General features: G+C 41.6%; 1 protein-coding gene across 1 annotated transcript in view; it reads right to left on the bottom strand.

Annotated features, from left to right (window-relative positions):
* Window positions 1-1,372: 1,372 nt before the first annotated feature.
* Window positions 1,373-22,395, bottom strand: part of LOC310992977 (type-2 ice-structuring protein-like) — a gene marked incomplete at its 3' end in the record, with an annotated part of 29,625 nt that continues 8,602 nt past the window's right edge. The window contains exon 9 of the mRNA XM_083981204.1: window positions 1,373-1,485. Coding sequence (XP_083837330.1) covers window positions 1,373-1,485 — 113 coding nt within the window. The remainder of the gene's footprint in view (window positions 1,486-22,395) is intronic.

Below are 22,395 nucleotides of genomic sequence, written 5' to 3'. Positions count from 1 at the left end.
TAGTTTCAATTTCACAGTCTGGTTGTTGGTTTTTGTTCCTCTGCCTCATTCTCATTGCTTCTTTCTTTCTTTCTTTCTTTCTTTCTTTCTTTCTTTCTTTCTTTCTTTCTTTCTTTCTTTCTTTCTTTCTTTCTTTCTTTCTTTCTTTCTTTGACATCAACCACTTGATCTTCCATTTCCAAAGTGTCAGTGGTCTTGTTTTGCAGCACCTACCTTTGAAATCCTCTCTTCTGGCCTGCATGTCTCCTCTTCTCTTTTCTTTTTTTTCAGTCACTCTGTACAACTTCAGCCACATTTAATGACGTGGAGCTGCAGCCTTTCCTTGACTGTCACAAAGGGGCTTTTAACAAGGTCCTGCACTCCTTTTGCTCTTTCCTTTTCATTTTACCGTGCAGTCGCCACTTCTCCCTCCACCCCCCTGTAATTTAGTCTTTCTCCGATGGTAAAGTGTCGAGGTGCCTGACAAAAGTACAGAGAGATGGGAAGTAGTTAGAACCTATTAATCTTTTTAGGTCTTACTAAACACTGAATACAAAGAACAGGCTTTGCTTTACGCTCATGTCTCATATGAGTATTTTATGTTTCAGTTGACAAACAAAAATAGCTTATAGTCTCTTAAATATTGTGCATGTTTTTAAAAAGTAAACCGATCAGTCAATAAATTCTTAAAATGATCAAAGAAGATTCACTTTCAGCAATTTTGATGAATCATTAATCCTCTCAGTCGTTTTCAAACATAGATGCTAATTATTTACTGGCCACATCTTTTCATATGTAACATTTTGTTTATTTCCTTCATTTTCTATGATAATATTAAATCTCTTTGTGCCTCTTTGGGCTGTTGTTTAGCTGCAACATATTATTTGAAAGCTTTATACATCCATTGATTCAACGAGATACTAATCAACAGATTGGTTGATAATAAAAAGAATAATCCTTACAGATGAGTACAGTAATTAAATATATTATATAACTCAAGTGTATCTCAGCTAATAGACAGAGGAATGGGTGCATGTGTTTGTGTGCAATTGTAGATCAATGGAGATCTGATATCCTTGGGCTTATATTTGTATTCATAACGAACAAGGAAATTAAAGCCAACTAAATCACCTCAGGCTCCCTGCATTTCAATTATAGACAGTATAAAAGAGTTATTGATCCATAGCAGAGGAGACACACAGAGAGGCACAGAGATTTTTAAATACTCATCAGTCGTCACACTCCTATAAGGTTTGGTAAATCTCTTCTTTAATTGATTCTTAGGAGGAGGCAAAAGCCAGCAAGCTTCAGCCAGCAAAGTGAGACAGTTAAAAGTAATGGTGTACTAGTCAGGATTCTCCTGTGAGTCTCTCAGCACTGTTTCCCTAGTAATCTATATCTTCCTTTGGTTCTCCTGAAGTCCCGATGGTTTCTGGTGTTCCATCATCTTTAAGCTGTAGTAAGGAGCAGGGATGGGTGGCGGCTCAGGTTCATTCAGCTTTCCACCTGACCAGGATAAATGTGAGAAAAACTCACACCGAAACGACAGCGCCTCCCCATCCTCACCCCAACACACCTCACCCCTCCCCAACCCAGCCGACTCCTCTCTCGATTGGTTTAACAGTGGGATCCAATGTGCTCAGCCAGCCATGCAGTGCAGAAGCTCCAGAGGTCAATCGGCCATATCCCAGACGTCCAGTAAGACTCTCTAGTTTCATGGATAGATTTCTGCAGGGGCCTACCCAGCGCAGGCTCAGGGGCCCAGAGGGTGTCAGTGGGGGTCAGAACTGCTATTTGAAGCCACTGTTGACATTTCATGTTGGAAAAGATACACAAAACACCTACAAAGAGATCCAAAATGGCCCGGAATAGATTCAAATTGTTAAGAAAGGGATTCAAAACAACTCAGAGGAGACACAAAACTGCTACAAATACAACCCAAAACACAGAATTTTCCAAAAGATGCAAAATTGCCACAAAGAGAGATGGAAAAACTAGGAGACCACATAAAGAAGCATAATTATGTCAAAAAGACACAGAATTACTACAGAGAGAAACCAGAAGACGGCCACAAAAAGATGCCAAATGAACACAAAGGGAAACACAAAGAGCAGAAATGACACAACCGCACTGTTTGTAGTCTCAGAGTCTGGGGCTTTTGTTCCAAGTCTATAAGAGTGAGGGACCTTTTTCCTTGTCTGTGCCCAGGGCCCCTTGTCTCAAGACGCATCCATTTCCAGCCCTGTCCCTTATTGTTTCTTTCTTTTTGTTTTTATTTCTTTGTGTATGGTATCTTCCCTCTGTGCCACCTCTCTCCCCTCAGTGTCTCCTGTAACACCACAGACGGTCTTTGTGAAAGATGGGAGAGATCACAGAGGATTTCTTTCTATCTGACCCTGGCGTGCCCTTCATCTTCCTCTCACAGCTTGATCTATCACACACAAGTGCGTTTTTATTGTTGTTTGGCAGCCAGCTCTTGGCCCATGGCTCTACTTGTCTCTCTCCGCCCCTCTCATTATTACAGTGAGCCTTCCTCTGTTGGGAATAAGCCAACATATTTGCATTTCCTCTGTACTGCATTTTTTTGTGGCATATGAAACCACTCCCATTGTTAAAGCCCAGGTTCTTTCAGATATTGTGACACAGGAGCTCTTATGATCAGATAAAGGCCATTCATCAAGAGTCCCTCATCTACTCTAGCTCTTGAAATATTTATCATCAGCTCTTAATGGCTCCCATCAAATAATAAGAATACTTACTGTAAGTACCTCACAGAGGCAGTTTTCAGATGTTGGACAAATCGTGATGGGAATTGATAAAATTGACTGAAACCAATGCCACTATCAATTCTCCTTATTGATCTGATTTTTCTATGAGAAAAAAAAAAGTTCTACTCAGTCACACCTGACTTAGTTGTACAATGTAAACCTTGGACTATAAACTACGACAGCATCTTTATTATTCATTTTATCAACTGCATCAGGCCCCATCAAAAAGGATCCAGCAATCTCCATTTCAAATATGAAAGGCTATTTATACCGCAGTTCAGCTGTATACACGATCGACTTTGTTTATTGAGGGATGTGCGCATTGCATATAACCCTCTCTGCCCAGCTAATCAGCACTTTAAATTCGATATTTAATCAATAGTCAGTCCATCTTGCATCAGTCCAGAGTTGAAACCTTGACTCAGAGTTTCTGGACTCGTCCCAGAGGTTTCATTTGGTACACAGGCGTATGGACATGTTATCTTTTCTGAACTTCAATGCATTAACACTGCTGCCTGTTGCCAAGTGGCTGGAAGGACCCAGACCAAGAACGGTGCTGCCATGATATGTAAGACAGAGATGCACTGCAAGTTAGCACCTTCATAAGCCTACATACAGTAAGCCTGCTACTTTCTGACACCAAACTTGAAGAGGTGGGACAAAGTTTCCCTCATTGCTGTTTGAGTTATTCACCATCATGACATTTTTGTTTCTCTTTTTGCGAGTAGACGGATGGTTTCACTTCATCCTCTCATCAAAGTTTAAACAGCATCCGCCGCTTTCACGTGAGGGGATTTCAGGGACCTTGCGTAGTGGGTGTATATATATCGGCCTCTCTCTGAAAAACATGCATGTATCGATCAAAGGAATCGATAAGCCCGGAGGGTACGCGGTGCTGGTGTTTCAGACTACTTGGAACCGGTTCTCAGCTGGATCCAGTTCTTAATTCCCATCTGTATTTATTCGCAAGTGTGGTGGTTTTAATCCAAAGACACTCTGTCTCTTCCTGCCTGCTTATTTTGGCTGTGTCTGTCACCATATCCGTCTCTCCTTGACCCTGTCGAGCAACAAATATCCATTGTGCCGAGAAAATGTAATCATCTGCTTGACAATGTGAAAAAATTAAATCCCTCTAACATGTCCAAGACGTGCGCCGTCGCCCCCTCTTCACTCTCTTGTGCTCGCTCTGATCTTTTCCCACACAACAAGTGACAATGTTTATTTTTTTGACAGACTTTCTTATCTTGCTGCTATACTGATCACAAAGTGTATGTACTGTACCATATCTCATAACCTGTTTCACAGTGCTTTGTTTTAGAGATATAACAAGGTGAATATACAGCATTTACAACAGATTGTTCTGATACAGTGGCACATTAAACAGATTTATGCAGTAATATTATCTCGACTAAGCCCATATCTACAAAATGTGAGTTTATTAATTTTGAAGCAATTCATTTTAGGGAAAACAATGAGATGTTTTTATTTGGCCTGGTTCCCAACACGACATTTTGATTAAACCCCTCAATAACAGGAGTCATAATTAAAATCAACTACATTGTCCTGTATGCAATTGATAGATAACGGTCAAAGTGTACAGGCACCTCTTTGGCAAATCTCTCCGGCGACTTGGCAGTGACAACAAGTGTTGTCTCTTTGAAGTGTCAGTTCATATATATTATGAGGGCCGCAGGGTATTGTGGCGTTGCGATTGTTGCATCAACACAGCAGACACTTTGTTAACAGCCTTTTAACATTCCCCTGCTACAGCTTATGGGTTTCATTTCCCCCCAGGTCTCTGTATAATAAGGAGAGGTTGTTCATTTAATCTGAACTCACTACAGCAAATGATTAGATGGTTAACTCTCAAAAGCTGAACAGGCGATCATCAGAATAGTACAGTAGGTAAAGTAGACTGCTTTCAGAGTTTACATTCTTTGCATGTACTCTGTGACGTGATTACTGGGGCCATCCACTCAGTGAAATTTAAGTGTATTTATCTCATGAAAGTCCAGACATTGGTATTTTATGATAACTTAATTGTATCTGTATCTGAGTAGATCTACTTTGGCCACAAAAATAAAACATGTTGTGTGGGACTTTTACTAAGTGTGTGATATGATATAACATTGGCCATCTGCAGCGTAGCCAAAGGTTATCCGTGCCAGGCATGGATCCACAGATCTTACGCACAGATGATGGGTATGATGCTTGTATTACAGTAGCAGCAAAAGAAGGTATTTGCATTTGACCACTATTTGACCATAGGCAGAGTATTCAGGTTTATTTTCTAGTTTTCTCTCCCCCTCAACTTTTGAATTTCCTGTTTTATCTGAATGAAATTACTATTTGCATAATTTTCCATTCATTCGAAGGAAAGCCTTGAAATACACTCTCATCAGTGGTGCAGCTGCCCTCTTTTTATCTAAAGTAAGCAAAAATAAAAGCAAGTAAATGCTGTTTTACTGAGTGCCTAAAAATGACCACATGTAGGGCTGTAATAGAAACCAGTTTCTCACCCTCTTGTCTCCTTCTTCCCACTGTTCCTTTAAATCTTGTGATATTCTTGGCTAGTTATCTCCTCATCTCTCCATCAATGTCTCCTCCCCTTGTCACTGCCTTGCAGCTTTCAGTCACAACTCCAGTCAACCATCCTAACAGCTGAAGAAAGGTCAACCATTAAAACAATAACAATGACCTTGATTCTGACAGGTTTAACAGATAAAGCAACTGACCATAGCTACACACCTCATGACTCTTACTTGTACTCCAGGTGTTATATCACTCTGGTGATGGATGGGCTGGTTCTCTCTGTTGGACCATCTGGAGGTTACACCCATGTTGTTGCTGTTGCTGTTGTTTTTTTTTTTCTTTTTTTTTTCATTGTGTCAAAGCTTCTGTGTAGAGCATGAGGTCAGGCTGTCAAGTTTCTCCATCAAGTTTGATGACACGTAACAGTCCGTGTCATGCCTGTCTCTGCTGATGAACATTTGTGTGTGACCATGTGTGCTGCTCTTGCCTTCAGGGACCATAAAGTGCCGCTCACTCTCTTCTGTCCAACCTTGGTTTATCAATGTAGCGTGCAAGAGAGATGGAAACCTTGGGCAGCTGCTCTCACTATCTTTTTGGTTTGAGGGAATTAGCAATCCCATGCCTTTTTATAAAGTAGAAAAAGAACATGTCTCACAAGGCCGGGTGGCTGCAAAGAGAGTTCTGGTTTGAGTGGCAGGGAGATTGGGAATTAGATGGTGTTGCATGTCTGATTTGAAAAGGATGACATAGGAGACAGCACTGTTCTTTTCTTATAATAAAAAGTCCAGTTAAAATTACATTTAGTTGTACTTTTTTGCTGTCAAAAAATACCAACATGTGTTAAGAGGTGTCTAGATTAAAAGGTCTTTGGGGAAATTTTTAGAAATGCTCTTTTTCCTCTTGAGGTTGTGTATCAGTATTTGGTTTAGTTCCTCTGACAGGGTGAGCTTAGCAACTTTGCAGGATCATTTGAAGGGCATTAAGGTACTGTTTTGTGTACAGCTCTACAGCAGTGGTGATTGTTACAATACAATAACTTCAGCTAAGACAAGATGTCAGCAAACAACCTACTGGTTGGGGGATTGGGGGCTACTGTTACACGCTATTGGAAAGTGAAAAGACCATCAATGGCTAGCTAGTTAATATTATAGAGACAAAAACTAACATTGACATTGACTTGATGCCGAACTCATAACGTCTCTTCTAGACTGGTCAGTAAACAGCCGTCAGTGCTAATGGGCAAAACTTACAAATAGCTAATTTAAATGCTGTTTAATATGCTGATGTTGAGCATCTAATTAGCTGTGCACTTTCCTTTGGTGAATGTTTGTTAGGGCTTTGACAACAAACTTCGATATTCGAATATAATTCGAATATTAAAAAAATAACCATATTCGAACGAATATTAGGGCAGCTCTAAATATTCGAACCTGTAATAAGCATTATTTTTGGTAAATGTGTTTGCCTGAAAACATATTTTTCAATCCAGATTCAAGACTTTTTTCAGCCTGTTGAAGTTGTGAAACGCCAGCTCATTAGCCTTGATCACCTGGGGCTCCTGTACTTACAGTAGCCTATGACGTTATCACATCGTTAGCGCCTGACGCCTGTTCACACTTCTCTTTGGTGTCACTCATGGATCTATTATAATACATCCATGGTGCGACCGGACCATAGATACTCTACAAACCACGGAGGGAGAAGTTGAAATATAGGTGTTTCCTCTACATTCATTTAGGAGTGGCGGGCTGTTTTTTTTTTCTTAATTGTCGCAAATAGGCTACACCACCGCCGCATGTCATCCGTCCATTCATCTCCGCATAGGCACACACACACACACACACACACACAGATTTTTTGAAAGTTAGACAAGAAAGAAAAGCTGTGTACTAATGTGCTTGTTGTTTAAGGTCTTTGGCTCTAGTGGTGCACAGCATGGCTGCTTTCTCTCTTTTAAGTTTTCGCCCTTTTTTCTCTCTTTTAAGAAATTTCTCTCTTTTTTTGTCAAAGTTTTTTTTTTTTTTTGATTTTCAGAGCAGTTATGTATAAATGGGGAGTTATTCCATTTCTCTCTTCGTCTTTTGCACAGGCAAATATAGACAATGTAATTTCCTAAATTTTGGCTTTTTTTTTATATCAAGCATCAAAATATATATATATATATTTTTTTTTAGCTTTTTTGAGGTTTACTCAAAAAGCCTAAGGGCCTTTACATTTTGAAGGCAATACACACCTTCAATCCCCGCAGTCCCAGTATCTCATCATCTGTGATTACTGTGGCAATGGATTCAGAGCCATTTGGATGGAGAGGCATGGGAAGATAAGAGCTCTGGTTGGTTCAGTGGAGTAGATGACATTTTCTCGTTTTCTGACAGAGGTGTCAGTAAAATATATGTATTTCCCTGAATAATTGTTTGTTTCCCGCTCCTGTGCTGTAATTGGCTGGTAATGATAAAATGTTCTTGTTGCTGAACAGCAGTGTTCAACAATATGAACAGACAAAACGAAAGCCTCCTGAATGATTCCGTTTCTTGCTGTGAAGCATTCTGACTTCAGTACGTCTTTACATTTCCCCACGTGGCTGCTTAAATCCTCAGTCTCCATGTCATTGTATTATGGTATATTGTGGCCCTTGGGGCACTGTGCTATTTCCCAAGGAATCATTCCTCCACTGTGACCTATTTGGAAGTACTCCAGAGCATTTTCTTTTTTTTCTTTCATGGAAACCATTAGTTTATTCTACCCTTTTTTGAGGCGTGTTTATAGATAAAAAACTGAAGAAAATATCCCCACATTTTCTGTTTAGACAAAAATGTGGTCAGTTAGGCTCTTTGATGCAGTAAGTAAGTAACAGCCACTTTATCTGTCATCTGTCCAACTGTAAACTCTCTTGGTTACACAAAGAAACTTTGCACCAAGGCTCACTCTGTGAAATCTCATTGGCTACAGGAGATGACCGGATAATGATTTAATTGGTCTTGTGAAGGAGCTGCAATTTCTTTCATTGGTAAATGGATGTCAGGGAAGCCATTAGATGGGAGGCAGATTCATTATATCACTGCACCCTCTGCAGTCCACTGATGGAGATGTCTGTACAATGTATGGATCTATCTTTCCTATGCTTGATGCAAGATATAGAGATGCTACTATAGGGCACTCATTGAGACCCCCACCCATTGTGAATCTCCTCCTTGTATAGCCGTGCTTCTGTGGGGCTCCAGTGGACTCTCATATTGTAGTTAATCAATATATTGGGTAGGATCTCATTTCTCTCGTCTGTTTTTGTCTTTCCTCAGAAACTCATGGGAGTTGGAAAAACCTGGAGACAGACACTGTATCTGTGGTGAATGAATCAAATAGACATTCAGTCTGTAGTGTTGCCATGTTCCCTTGTAAAGTTACGCCGTGAAACATGATGAACACCAAAGCTGAAGTAACTTTTCCCAAGGTCTTGCACATGCTCTGACATCAGTCAGCATTGTTACCTTCAAGTGTGACAGCAAAAGATAGGGGAATACTCCAAATGGCTCCACTTCTCCAAGGTATCTTACCTTATCCACTGACACCTGATAAAAAATGATTTATGTTGCTCTGACCTTTGATGAGGCAACATCACACCAAAATGATGGAGGCTTTTCAAAGAGAAATTCCTCTGCAGTCTATTAAAAGTCTTTGTGGATACCCCACGCTCTAATGAGAATAACATGTTTTCCAACTGCATGTTTTGTGCTCCCTGTTGAAGTGTGATTTATGACTAAGAGTTCCCAACCCAAATCCCCCAATATGTTAAGACGATCAAGAATATAGTCCTGTCTTCCCCAAAACAAGTTAAATACTTCACTTTTCCAGCCCTGTAGAGGTGAAAAATCCACTGTCTTTGTCATGGAGACTGAAGGAGAATAGTGCTTGCGCACATCATGTCTTGAACCTTGTTCCTCCATCAAGGACTTTGTTTGTATTTACCAAGGCTCCCTGTTGGCAAAGAGAAAGGGTCACAAGAGTGAATCGGTGCACAAAACCACAACTGATGTTCCTGCAAAAGTCTAATTGAACAGTCTGTTGTTGCTTTGTGTGTCTGCAGTATCACTAAGAGCTACAAGGTCTTCCTCTGCACAGTCAGACTCCTGCATGTACATGCATCTCAGGATGCTCGCCGCTGACAGATATTTAGGTTCTTGCTGTTTTGCACTGCTTCAACTCGGCTTTGTAGCATCTGTCTGTATATATCTTGTTTGCTGTGTGTCATTTGTGTTTACTCTGTTTTTACGCTCATATTTTATTGCCATACATCACTCACCAAACACTGCAGGGAAGATGCCCTAATGTCAAGCATATGTGCAGGGAAACAAGTGTTGGATAACTGCTTGAAATTCAGACAATTAGCATTTGACAGTTGCTCATAAAAACTCTTGATGGGTATGTGCAGGGGAAGAGAGACGCGAGAAGAAGATTTCTTTTATAACACAGTATATTTTCTCATTTATCATGCATCCACTGTATGGCAAATACAAATGATTAATGGCATTAGATAATACGTATTAAATATGAATTGACTGTGTTTTTGTAGATATATTAGTTTAGCATTAAAGCAGAAGTAAGCGATCCGGTCGTTTCGGCTAATGCTGCGTTCCAGGCAGGCTTTTGAAACCGTAAATTACAGCTTCAAGTCACGACTTACGACTTTGTAGCGTTCCAGGCAACCCACTCGTGTTTTTCCGACCTGTTTTACCTGTGAAAGTCACTATAACGGCCACTCGTAACTTCCGACCCGTGAACTCGTACCAGATCGAACTGGTATGACTTCACAGGTCGGAAAAACACGAGTTACGGGCTGCCCTGAACGCACCATAACAGTCCTCGTCCCTACGTCACCACATTCACGGCGCATCCCTTGGCTGCACACACAGCCCTTCATGCTGTTCTCTCTCCTCATTGGATAAAAATTGTAGGATACGAGAAAAGTTTTCTCCTCGGCTCAGAGCAGAGCAGAGTGACTGACAGACCCGTGTTTCGGTCCAAACGCTCTATGTAAGTGATTGCTGTCGGAAGATATAACTATTCAAGACTTATAGTAACACAAAAATATCGCTTACTTCTGCTTTACAGTAAGTCAGAAAACCTACATTCCTGTGTTAAGGAGCATCTCATCTATCACAATGATGGTGACATTTTTTGTATCTTGGGCATTGCTACATAGCTATCATTAATGTTCACGGCAAATATTTAACTTGCCAAAAGGGTCTTTTGAGTATCTATGTCAAGATCAGTGTAGTGGATGATAGGAAAGTAGTTGTAATAGTGAAGAAAAACCTCTTCACAGCGACTATACAGCTGTACAATCAGCTGTAATCAGCATTTTTTAAGATCAAGCTGTTGGATATTCTTCATCGGGAAAGTCAGTCACCTGACCTTGATCTAACCGGGCTGGTTTCCAGTTGCTGGAGATCACATTTAAAGGCAAAAAAGTCCCTGCTGACATCTGCTGATGTCTGTGGGTTTGCAGACTTAAGCCAGTTACTGAATTGGATTTGCTTTCAGGTTATTAGATATGACAGCGTCGGCAAGTTTCAATACACACCAGGAATGACTATATCATTCAGTCGTGCATGGTCAAAGTCTGAGAGTAATCAATGTGGCTTCTCCAGGTTTGCTATTCACATGATCAATAACAGGTCATTCCACTATACATACTATTCACTTCTCTGTGAACTTGATTTGGTGAATTCATGTTGGTCTTCACAAGCAGTTCATTTATTTATTCTGAAAAAAGCTACTGATCACAGTTCTTATATATTCTGACTGTGCTGTTCTTTCAGTGATGACAACCATTCATCAAGTCTCAGTGGTGTTTGACATGTACTGCAGACACAAAGGTAATTCATCACAGTCCCAGTTATATCATTGGAAGATGATATTTCAATTACCAGTTACCATTTATAGTCCCAGCCTCGATCCATGTGTGGGAAGCTCTAACATCCATGAATTCAGTCAGCTGCCAAATTATGTTGCATTGATGTTGCTCTGAGGAAATCTTTACCTGGATATAAAAATATGAGCAAACACGAGCATCAAAACATGTTTTATTCAACCCTCACATCTTGCATGTCTGAGCTTCTGAGCTGCACTTGAATCCACCAACTGCAGAGAGCTTGTTTTACTGCATCATTGTGCAACAACTAAATATGAGGGAAAAGACTATAAATCAGTTGTAGCATCATTAATGTAACTAATAACATCAATGTACATTAGTATCACACATTCATATCATCTTAAATATTTTCTACATTTTTTTTAAACATAGAAAGACAAAAGACATACAAAGACAGAATCAGTGCTTTCATCCAGGGCATCACAGCTGACTTCCTGCACACATGAAATGACAAGGTAATGTTGTGTCTCTATCCCTCTGCTCAACGTATTCTCAGACATCTGATCATATGAATCTTGATAGATTATTTTACATTTCTGATGTCTGCTGACACAGTGACTCCAACCACATTATGTGTAAAAAACAAACAAAAAAAAAACGTTTGTATTTACTCTTTCTGCAAAACCTCTTGTTTTATTGAACTGTTGAGTGGTTCTGATGAAAGGGGCTGCCTGTTTTCTGAGGGAGAACCATTTTCAAAGTCACTCACGTAATTGAAAAACTCTGTATTAATGATGGAGAAACAAACAGATTCCCATGCCCTTAATCTGTGAAATTAGGAAAAGCAGTCTGACATTTACATGCAGCTCATCTGTGACAGGATAACAAAATAGACATAAATGCATTTCTCAAAGGATAACTTTGAGAAATTATTGCAAGAAGATGTATCAACAAAGGAGTTTCATTGCCTCGGCAAATCTCCAGCTGATGTAAAACCAGTGAAGTGAAAAATGTAGGATGTAGAATTTCTTTATTTAACCAGGTAAGTTATTGCTAACAAATTCTTATTTACAATGACAAATCTAATATTGTGTCCATGGGCCCTAGTCTCGTAGACCGCGCGAAGTCTAAGAGCAGCGCAGCTTCGCCACGCCAACGGGGTGTGGTCCAGGTCCTTTTCGCAAGATTGGTGGGCCGCGCAGTCAGACTTAGACCAGCGTAAACCCTCCCCTCTTCCCTCCCACCGGCGCAAACGGCGAAGAGGGAGGAGAGAGGGCGGGAGGGAGACAGGAGGAGGAGAGAAAGGCGTGGAGTGGGTTTGACACAGCCGAGTCAGATCTTCACCAATCAAATGAGCTCCTCTCCTCACCTTTAACTGCGCAGCGGGTGATGCGCGCTGCAAGTTTGTCATTTTATACTTGGACATGGACGGAGGAGACAGCGACGCCAGAGGCCGAACCTCTCCCCGGAGGAAACAGCTGTTTCCCCGGAGGTCCAGCTCAGAGTGACCAATAATGAGTTTACTAATAATAATACAAATATCCTTAATCAGGTTTGATCTGATACACTGAGAACCCCTGCCCAATATAAGAAACAACAACTAATAAACTAATAAAGAAACTCACATTTATTCAAACCCTGTGCAAGATGATGAGATCACAACATAAACAAACACCATGCGTAACGGATGAAATCAGCGTAAAGGACGCGCTCTCTCTCTCTCTCTCTCTCTCTCTCTCTCTGTCCTCCTCTCTCTCTCTCTGTCCGTCTCTTTTTTTCTCTTTTTTTTCTGTGATAGAGATGCTGAATATACTGTAGTAGGCTATATACTGACTATCTGATACCGAGGCAGTGGTGGTGGACTAAGAGAGATGAAGATTTGTGTTTTGTTTTTCATTACGGCTGCCTGATCTGGTCGCTGGCGCTAATGAATTAATAAGTAAATAAATAAATAAATAAATAAAGCGATCATCACAAGGGCAGAGTGGTATCTCAACACGGCAGCGACATGCAGTCATCCACCCTCAGTCCTGCTTGGGACATCCACAGCTGCTTTTCAGTGCCAGTTCGTCCCTGCTGTGTTAATTCAGGTGGAGTTTCCTTTACGAGCCGACAGCCTTTGATCTCTGCTTTGATCTGACGTCAGATGTGACGGGACAATCTATAGATATAAATTCACGTGTTGATTCCATTAGTTGCATTAAATAGTGGTTATTGTGGATATTTATTGCATTGAAATGTGTCTGGAACTGTGGAGATCTGCCTGTGAGGTCTTGGTGACGTGTGTGCACTGCAGGTCAGTCAGCCAAACTTCCACTGCACCTGCTGCGCTTCGCCCTGCGCTGAGACTAGACCTGGTTGGAGGTGGCGAGCTTTCAGCGCAACCTCGGCGAGACATTTTCGCACAAAACTTCCACTGCACCAAGCTGAATCTGTGACGCCTCCCCCTGCTGCGCGGCCACGCCTATCTCAGCGCAGCGCGATCTACAAATCTCCCAATCTGACTTTGCGCTCGGCTGCGCTGGTCGAAACTTGCATTAGACCGGCTGCGCTACCTTGCGCCACCTGCGCTGCGCCAGCAAACTAGGGCCCCATGTGTTTATTGTCGAGTCATCTCTTGATTTTTGTCAAATATTAAATAAAAATTGGAATGATTTTGGTCATTCTTCCTGAATGTACACATAATTATATCCAACTGAGAGGGAGCAGTGAGCTAATTACAGCCTTGACATAAAACCTTTCTTGATCCGAAAGTTGTGATCAAACTCCTCTTGTAATGGTAATCCATTCATGAACTGCATTTCAATTCAAGGTTGGTCTTTAGGTTATTTCAAAGTCAAAGTATGAAAACTAAAAGCTTTTTTTCTCCCCTCTTCTTGATTTTATAACTTTGAAACTTTGTTGGTTGTGCAGTTATTTTTGCCCACCTAATACATTTTCTTTTTTGTCACATCACTCTTCTTTTTTCCTTGAGTTTGATTGTTAAGCTGTGTGTAGTTAAGTAAACATAATTTGGTGGAGGGAGTGGTGCAGATAGATACAATAGTAGAGAAATTCAGGAATTAGCACAATAATGCAGGGAGCTGGTGTTTTGTGATTGAGTAGTCAGACTGGCAAACTTGACACTTTTGGCTTCCCCTGCAGCAGTGTGCTGTCGCTGTAGGTACTGAAGAGTTACTCACTCATTTATGGCAAACTGAGTTTACAGGTGAAGGCGATGCATCAATTACACATAGACTTCCCAACTAAAAAAAAACATCAGGTTGCTAGCAACAATATCACACTTCAGAAAGCACTAATGATGCTCTTGCAGAAGTTTTCCAGCGCTGGAAGATGCACTGCCACATCAACATCACTGTGTGCGTATCGTGTATCATTTCAGTGCATATACATAACACATCTGTCATGTACTTGCATGCATGTTTATTTGATCCTCTTAGAGACTCCCTGCTGTGTATTTTCAGGCACAAGAGTGAGAGAGCCATAATTGCCAGACTTTAAAAGCACTGGCCTTTTCCAAGTCAAATAACATGGGACTTTGAAGAGAGCATCTTCATGTCTTCAAAGGGAGACCGGGGAGGGGCGAGAGAACGACAGATCGGAGATGAGGGAAACAAAGAGAGAGGGTATAGATAAATATCTCTGACCGCACGCCTTCATCACGGTGACCGCTCATCTCCCCAGACACTCACTTAGATGAAGAAGAGGATCTTTACTGGTCAATGTATCAATTTAGGTCATTATGCGACACATCAAAGTTCAGACATATGTTCAAAATGAGGTGTAAGCAGCCTGAGCCTCCTAATTGACTCTCCTCTATTTAACAGTCCCTAAAGCAGGCTGTGGAGATATTTGTAATGATGCCCGTGTCTGCTTCTTAACGTTGAAATCAATGTGAATCCAGTGATCTGACGCATAGTACAGTATATTCCCACAACTCATTAAACCCTTTTTGTATTTCAGTCTTGGAAAAGGCGGCAAAGGAGCCTGGAGAAGTCTGGGAATTCCCTCCTTTCAATCCTGATTACTTAAGGAAGGTTTGAAACACAGTGAGGCTGCTCTCGTTCGTGTTTGAGCTCCGTTTTTCCCTTTTTAATGTAGAATTCTGATTGTGTTTCATATGCGAAGGCTGACCGTTCTTTCTACCTGCTCCGCTGTTATTGTACGTTTCCCTCATAACCCAGAATGAGCGGCTTATTCAGTCCTTTTGTCCCTTTGTTTTTTCTTCTGAAGAACTGCGTTTGTCTGAGTGACAAGATGGCAGTGGAGTATTTTCTCTGTTGCATGTCACTGATGGATTGTTTTGACTGACAGCACTCTGTGGCAGATTTTTTTTGACACTCATTATTCTTTTGACTTTATCTTTATTGTGACTGTTAAAAGTTTGTTTTGTCCCTTTCAGGCCGCTCTCTCTTTTTTTGTGTGCCATGAGGGGCTTTCTTTGTCTGCTCAAATCCATTTTGTCTTCATGACTGACTGGCTGTTGAGCAGGAGAACTGAACGTCATTGAATGCATCGGGCAACGCTCACCGCACCGCTCCGATGAGTCCTCAAGTCACAGTCTGACTCACTGTATAATGGATGAGCCAGATGAATCACATGAGGGAACCTTTAAGCTGTCATCTTTAATTAACTTATAACTTCACCTGAGAACCTACTTCACATTACACGGTTTGGGCTTAGGAGCACATATAGTTCAACGTGTGTTATTTTATTAATCTAAAACGTAAGCCATACACCCCGCTGTTGCTCTGCTTCTGAATATTTCCCCCTGATTACAGAAACACAACAGGAACTTTTTCCAATTACTTTTTTCGAGGGGAGGTCTTTTTGGCCATTGCTATAGTAATTACCAGTGTGCCTATCATTGTTCATCCAGTATCTTCTCATACTGAGCTGTGACATATTTAATAGATATAGTAAAACCAATTTTCTATTGCTCTTCTGTGGGATTAGATTAGTATTTGATGTACCATATGCTCAGGGCCTGTTTTTGAGAGATGAGTTGGAGGAGTCTTTTATTGACTATAAATAAATCAATTTTTACTTGTCCATCATCTTTGTTATCGGGGAAAAATGAAAAGAAAATGAAGGAAGAACCCACCTAGGGGGGTTCAAGTCAAGTCAAACAAACCAAATCATATATAAAATCTGGTAAAAAAAAAAGTGGATGTGTGTGTTTGTGCGTGGCTGCCTATGAATGCCAATGATTGATGGAGACTGGAAAGTGGTACTGTATCAAGTGGTGTGTAACCAGTGACACCCATGTTTGTTTCCATGGTCCCTGTCACAGCTCCCATGGTTTTGGGTGTGTTGCTTAGAGACACACTCCCTGCCTCTTTCTCTACACACACACACACACATACACACACACATGCCACGACAAACTGCAGTCACTGCCAGAGACTAACGCTGAGCCACCATGGCCAGTCAGCAGGAACAGCTCATAATCCAAGCTCGTTCCAAGGGGAGCTGGAGGACGGGTGGGGGTGTTGGTGTCGGTGTTGGTGGTGGTGTAGGGACGGGCAGTGAATAAAAGCAGCAGGAAGAATCTGTCTTTGCTTACTGGCCTGCTCTGGCTTGTTCCTGCTGCTGGGTGTCATGCTTCTGTCAGGATTGATGCTGACCAGCTCCGGGACCTCAGAGCTCCTCCACTTAATTACCAAACACCTCTGTGACTCCATTAACACGTAGAAGGCTGTGAACAGGCCGCTGTGTACAGACATCTACTTGACTGCTGCTCCCTCTCTCGCACTCGGCAGTGATAATGAGAATAATTAAAGCTTTTTAGTGGTCAGTTGTGATTTGCCACCAAGGATAGGTACAGTAAAGATATATATGTATGCTTGTCGCGACCACGCGCCACCCTGGCAAGTTAAGTTTTATCGAACAGGCTCTAACAAGTCTAGGCTTCAGGGCTGACACAGGTGCACATATTTCTATTACTGAAACCCTGGAGTCTGGTGGGGGTTCGCTGCCATATCGCCCAGTGTTTGACTCACCGGTCGCTTCACGTTCATCACCTGTAGCTCGGCCGGCGAGGCTTCCCGGGCGGACCGGCGTCCTGCTGCAGTGGCACCGGGGCGACCACCAGCTCCAGCGTCCTGCGTGTATCGACCTCCGTCCGTCGTCACGCAGTCGTGGCTTTGTCAGTTCATTTGTGTTTAGATGAGACAATAACTAAACAATAATTCAATCTTGAGGTGAAACGGGTCCTTTCTCATCGTCAGTTTCTCTTGACTACTCAGCGGGGCTTCCACCTTGTCTCCACGCGGCTCTCACTTTGGTGTTTTCCCAGCATCCCTTGCTCCTTCCGCTCACGTCAGACTTAAGCGGACAGGTAACCAGCCAACCAATCAAAACATTACACAATAAGGCAGCCCCCCACCGTAACAGTATGCTGATAAATGCATTAAATGAATTGATCTAATGTGAGAGCATGGACTAAAAGAAAATAAATCTAATAAATTATACAATTTCCATCTGCTCAGCACAGCTTTCATGCAAAAATATTAACTCCTTCCCAGTCAGAACTGCGCCCTGCTGAGCTTAGCGCATGTCTTGATTGTAGAGTCGGCTAAGCATCATGAGATTCAAGTGGATTTAATTCATTAAATCATGAAGAGTTTCCAGCTTTCACCTGCTCAGTCTAAAATAAATAAATAAAGAGCATTGAGTCTCATTGTTTATCCACTCAGCCTAAAGAAAAATATATTTGTGAATAGATATAAGCTGCAGGTTCTATTGTTAGTTTTCTCGAAACACTGTAATCTTCAGATTCCCCCTGCTGTCGGTGTGTGCATGTCACTGAATTTGAAGATCAAACTGTTGCATCTTTTAGCCCCTTATCTGTTTCCAGGATGCCCTTGTTATGGTATTATCTGTAGGTCGACTACACATGCTGCATTCTCATCATATACTGGAATTACTGTCATTTCCATTTTTCCACGTGTAAATGTCATAACGAACGGGAAACTTGGATTATCCCGGAAGCTTTAATATATCCAACCTGACAATTACTAATACAGGTCTACATGCCTAAAAATAAAACACTTAGGGCCGGATTTACTAAAGGTTTGCGTGTATTAAAACGTGTGCAAACGTGATTGCACGCGCAAACACATGTGGAACCTGATCTACTAACCGGACGCACCGAGGATTGCGTCTCTCACACGGGCAGAATAGCACGTGCGATCCATTTAGCGTGTTTGCCTTGATGAATATGTAAATATGGGCGTTTCAGCCAGAACTTGCAAAATACTGGGAGGAGTAGATGCAAATAGATTTTTTTAGCGCGTGCAATGTGATTTACCAAACCAGGAAGAGATTGCGGTGGCTGTTTTTGCGTCTTTATTCACCACGTCTGAAAACCATGTACTAACTGATACAACTTTGCCGAAACGTATGCGTTTATTGATTTGATACCTGTCAGAGCCCCGTGATCTCACATCTCTGCATTTCCTCACGTCTGGGTAATTCTGTAACAGTTTTTCAGCCGTGTTTAAAGTCATTTACGCGCCGTTACGCACGGGGCACGGCTGTCCTGCAGTGCGCTCCTCTCCTCTCCTCTCCTCTCCAGTACCTGGCTGCTCAGCTCCGTCTCTCAGTCCCGGTCCCGGACTGAGACACGTCACCGCTGCCTTCACCCCTCTGGTCAGTGGTTAGAGCGTTTAGATCCGTGTGTCCCACCTGAGCTCTCTATTAATCAACTGGATCATGGGCGGCACACACATATTATAGGTGCGTGATTGCTGCCTGTTCGTCACTATATGACGAGTTGGGCCCTGTAGCGATTTGTGTTTATTTATCTAAACAGAGCGCGAGAGAGATGAACACACATGCTGTCATTGTATGCATCGGATCAAATGTCATTCTGTCCCTTCGTCCGTCCAGCTCTCTGTCCACTCTCTCCATGGCGGAAACGATTGCCACGCGCAAAACCCTCATTTACATATTGCGGTTTGCACGTGTTTTCATTTAGCGGGTTACTCTTAGTAGATCACCTGTTTTGCGTGCACTAACCAAACACGCAATATTATAGCGGGAGCAAACAATATAGCGCCCGCTATCTGGGATCTTAGTAAATCCGGCCCTTACTGTATGGATGTGTCACTACAACCAGGGACTGTTGTTCAGTGTAATTAAACCCATATTTAATAAATATTACATTATACCAGTGCAAAGCGCGTCTGACACCCACAGTACAGTCGTAGTGAGTTGTCTGATGACGTGCGCGCTCGTAAATTGTTACTCTGGGAATCCATATGGCGTGAACATCATTAGACTTGCTGTTGATTTGTGATTTAGGGCTTAATGCCTGTCACATCTGTTTTCTGCTAACCAAGCCATTATGCTAGCTGCCTGTAGCTGATACAGTATGTTGCCACTATAAAATTCATACATAACTGGTGAATTACACAAGGGCACAATATTATGTATAGTCTTTTCACTTTTAGCCTTTTTTGACTTCCCACTGACCCTGTAGATGAATCGTTGAGTCTTAATTCCTTACGTTTTTTTTCAAGGGTTTCTGTTGTTAGCACTAGCACAAACAATAATGTATAATAGCTTCCCTGCAGCAGCTAGTGATAAAGTTCCTTCATCAAGGCCCAATTGAAGGTATTTCAGGGAGATGAGGGTGTGTGTTGTTTGGTCTATATCCTCCCACATTTTCCCCATCACCCTGGAAAATTTGAAGAAGTTGTTTTCAGTTGTAAATCCACCTCTCTAATCTCTTGGCTCCCACTGCCCCAGACATGTTTTAAGTCAGACCAAACAAATTTCCTTCGTAGCATGTTACCACCCTCGCTGTCGTACAGTCTGCACGCATGCTTGTATATTTCTGGCTTTTGAAACAGCAGACGGAGCACTAAAACAAGCAGGGGTCACAGGCGTCCTGAAAAACCAGACAAATTATGATGTGGAAAATGAAGTGTCAGATATCTTGAAGATGGTCTCAAAACTCAGATGTTTACAGGTTTTTAGAAGTCTGTTTCTTATTTAGTGTGTTTGTATTGAACAAAAGACCTTTGTGTCTGTGGTGTATTTCACAATTTAAGGCAGTCGTAGGTGGCGTCTCCAGACTCCAGTTTTTCCTTGCTGCATTCCTGAAGGTGTTAGAGAAAACTTAGTAACATGCTTCTCCTTGCCTCGGTAGTGCAACCCATCAAAGACAAAAGAGAGAATGAATACATCAGAATTACCTGTTCCCCAGTGTTCACATTGCCTGAAGTTGTGTTTTGTCTTATCTGAGCTGGTGTGGAAGTGAAAATAAACTCAGCAAGCTGCTGCAATTTTAGCGTTTCAAAGCAGCCTGCTACCCTCGTCATCAGTTTGTGTATTTAATAATGGTGTGGTGATTCTCCCGGGAATCTAGTGCTAGAAGGTGAGTCATCATTGATTTTTTTGTTTTTTAAACTAAGCCTTAGGCTTTTTATATACATATGTATACTGCTTTTACGTATATTGTACGATGTGATATTTCTCCCTTCCTGTGTGGCTTATGGATGATAGTTTCCAGGCTGAAGGCCCACTTTGACTGACAGAAAACTGATAAGGACGAGCTCATTGGCTGTGTACATGGTAGATAATGTGGCAGCTTTGGAGGTTGTTTGGAACAGCAGACCAATCAGTAGGCTACTTTCCTGCGTTTGATTATTCATCAGTAAACACTCTCCTCCGGCTGTCAATGCTGCTGCCTCTGTAATGGATGCTTTTATTAAGCCTTATTAGATTAATTGTGGAGGATGAAGACACATTCTTTGGCAGTAGACCCTGAAGGGTAGAAGGAGAAAGGATCAATCAGTCGTGTCCATTTCAAACCTCATAATGCACTGCTGATTGTTTGAAGTGTGGAGCTGGAAGAGATTTATGTGGATGTAAGAGAGACCCAGGCTTTTCTCTCCCATCTCTATTATCTCTCTCACACACAAACAGGACACACACACACATACACACACATCCAGGGAAATGTGTATCTGCATCTTCTCTGCCAATTCAGGTCAATGAGAAGAAAAGCCCTACTTCTAATCAAACGCTTCTCCCTCCCAACACAAAGCAACACAAGAGCATTTGTGTTGCACTCATTTAAAAATGACCTGGTATACAAAACTGCAAAAGTATACAGAAGTTTCTAAACACTGGCTCTTGGACTGCTCTGTCCTCGTACTTTTTAATAACCTTCCCTGTAATGAAATGAAACAATAAGCAGAACTTGCGTAATTAATTTAAATCTGATTTTGAAACACAAATCAAATATTTGTTTCTCAATGTGTCATTTGCTGCTGTTTGTAAACAGATGACCCTGATTTGTCCTCAACGTACACCCACTGTCCAGTTTATTAGGTACACCTGGTTATTCTAATGTTGTCCTTGCTTGGCCTATATGTTAAAAGAGATGTTGATTTAACTAGATGATCAGGTTTGTGGTGATGCATGTGTTGCCATTCAGTTTTAAATTTAAACTGGACATCTTTGGGTTTGGACTATTGTTCGGTATATATCTAGATGTAATGTCATCCCACACTGTAGCCCCGTAGTAAAATGTTGACATTATTTAGCTGACTAAATCTCTCAGCTTTATTGACCTTTTAGACAAAGAATAACTGAACTGCATAAGAGTTTATATAATCCTGATGCCGAAACGCTGGTCGAAACCTTTTCTATTGTAATCGTTTCAAACTAAGACATTGACTTTGCAGGATATTAATCTATGTCTGAAACTGTTTCCCACAGAGACATGCGAGTGGTCACTGGTCAGTGCTGGCCCTTCCACCTCACAGAGAGGAGAGCAGATTCATAAATGCACCGTGCAACTGTTGGTTCATGTTGTCACCAGATGCAATCCCTACTTTACATGCAGCAGCCACACGGTTTCAATGCTACCTGCACTACTTACATCACACGGTGGCTCACAGTCAGTGATCTTAAAGCCATAGAGCGACACAGCCCCTTTATCACTTCAGCACGACACAACTTTGCCTTTATACTGTAGATACACAAATAACACAAACAGATAACATCGGATGACAATGAGCTGCAATGAGCCAGTTGCATGTAACAGCTAGTTATTTTTCTACTGACTGCTAATCTGAATTCGTACACAATCATTTACAGTATTGTCAATAAAAGTCATATATTGCCAAGGTTTATTTATTTTTTAAACGTAGTCCAGTTTTCCGTCCCCAGGAAAACTAATCTTCTTTCACTGACAAAATAAGTCATTTTCTCCATCAGAACTATTTCCTG

Source organism: Trachurus trachurus (assembly GCF_905171665.1).
Source record: "Trachurus trachurus genome assembly, chromosome: 10".
Taxonomy (NCBI): domain Eukaryota; kingdom Metazoa; phylum Chordata; class Actinopteri; order Carangiformes; family Carangidae; genus Trachurus; species Trachurus trachurus.
Note: the sequence above shows the minus strand (reverse complement) of the source record. Positions and strands in the feature narration are given on the sequence as shown.